General features: G+C 70.9%; 1 protein-coding gene across 1 annotated transcript in view; it reads right to left on the bottom strand.

Annotated features, from left to right (window-relative positions):
- Nucleotides 1-836: 836 nt before the first annotated feature.
- Nucleotides 837-1,517, bottom strand: part of RAX (retina and anterior neural fold homeobox) — a 5,308-nt gene continuing 4,627 nt past the window's right edge. The window contains exon 4 of the mRNA XM_040478671.1: nt 837-1,517. This exon is cut by the window's right edge and continues 17 nt beyond it. Within this exon, the coding sequence (XP_040334605.1) occupies nt 1,213-1,517 (305 nt within the window). The 3' untranslated portion in view covers nt 837-1,212.

Below are 1,517 nucleotides of genomic sequence, written 5' to 3'. Positions count from 1 at the left end.
CCGGGTCATTCCCGAGGCGGCCCAGCTTCCAGGATCAACTGCGGATACCGCGGCTGCTCAGGCTGGGAGTCCCCGGCCCTCCTTCACCGCCCCCCCCCCCCCCCGAGTACCGCGGATGCTCCGGAAGCTGGGGGGAGACCTCCGGCTTCCCTCCCGCCCCAGAGCCGGCGCCAGAGAACAGCGGACACAGCCCGGGATGTGCCCGGGACACAGTACTTGAGCGCCGCCGCTCACCGGACGAGCATTAAACAGGACCGCGGGGGTTGGGGGTTAGGAGCGACTTGGGGAAGCGAGAGAGGCGCCCGGATGAGAAGAGGAAAAGTCGCTTTGCCCCAGTCTTTGAAGGACTAATGTCATCAGTCCTGGCACCGAGCCCGTGACCCGGACAGCGATCCTAGAGGGGTCCTGGGCGGTGGCGCGCCGAAAAGAGGGGCGGGGCCGACAGGGGCTTTGGGTCTTGCACCTCTCAGCCTGGGGAAGGTGATGTAGACGCTTCCTCTTGGGGTCGAGCGTTCAAAGTAGCAGCCGCGGCTGGGCTGTTGGGCTACATAGAGAGGGCCTGGGAACGCGCAGCGGGGTGAGCCTTGGGCTCCTGACTCCCCGAGCCCCACACACTCGCCGCTCCCGCACGCGCCGGGGCAGGGGAGCCCTGGTGAAGGGCGCCGAGTCTCCGCCGCAGTACAGCGCCCCCCGCAGGGGACGCAGGAGGGAGACCCAGCTCCTGCGCAGTCCTCCGCTCCCCGCGAGCCACCCCGCGCGTCCCCGCAGCCCTTCCCGTACCCCCACTCGGGCACACGCGTCTCCCTCCCCGCCACCGAGGCCTGAGCGCCCTTAACCAGAGTCAAACCAAAACAAGGCAACCTTTAATTCTCCTCCCCAGGACTTCAAACTACGCGTACAAATAGTCCCTCGAACTCTATTTCTCGGCCTCCCCGTCCTCCCAGCTGTGGTTTTCTGGGGGTAGCCACGCCGAGGTCAGGCTGAACCCCGAGGGGCCCGGCCGCCTCTCCCCCTCCGGCACCAGGGCCGGGGTGGCCGGAGGGCCCCGGCGCGCCGGGGACAGACGCGCGAGTCCTAGAGCCCCGCCTGGCTGCAGCTTCAGACGGCTCGGGAGAGTGACAGTGGGGGACCCCAAGGAAGGAGGGAGGCGCGCGTGCGGCTCCGGGGCGGCTCCCGGGGCGGTGGTCCGACCCGATGTGGTCCCCGGTGGCCCTAGAGGGCCTGCCACGGCTTCCCGATGGCCTGGATGTGCTCCTTGGCCTTGAGGCGCAGGGCCGCGATGCTGCTGTTGCGCGGGTCCGCCTCGTCCAGCGGGAACTTGTCCCCGAAGCCGGGCGCGCACGGGTAGGCGGGCGGCGGCGGCCCGAGAGGCTGCAGGCCGGGGCCCAGCGGCGGGGAGTTGAGGAAGGGCGGCGGCGGCGGCGTGTAGCTGGCGGGCAGGCTCTGCGCCGGCGGCCCGAAGCCCGGCAGGCTCTGCAGCGCCGTGGCGCCCCCGCCCGGCAGCGGCGACCCGAGCC

The sequence above is a fragment of the Herpailurus yagouaroundi genome, unplaced genomic scaffold, assembly GCF_014898765.1.
Source record: "Herpailurus yagouaroundi ecotype Mexico unplaced genomic scaffold, PumYag 142, whole genome shotgun sequence".
Classification (NCBI taxonomy): domain Eukaryota; kingdom Metazoa; phylum Chordata; class Mammalia; order Carnivora; family Felidae; genus Herpailurus; species Herpailurus yagouaroundi.
The sequence above is the reverse complement of the archived record's forward strand: the minus strand, read 5'-3'. Positions and strand labels throughout refer to the sequence as shown.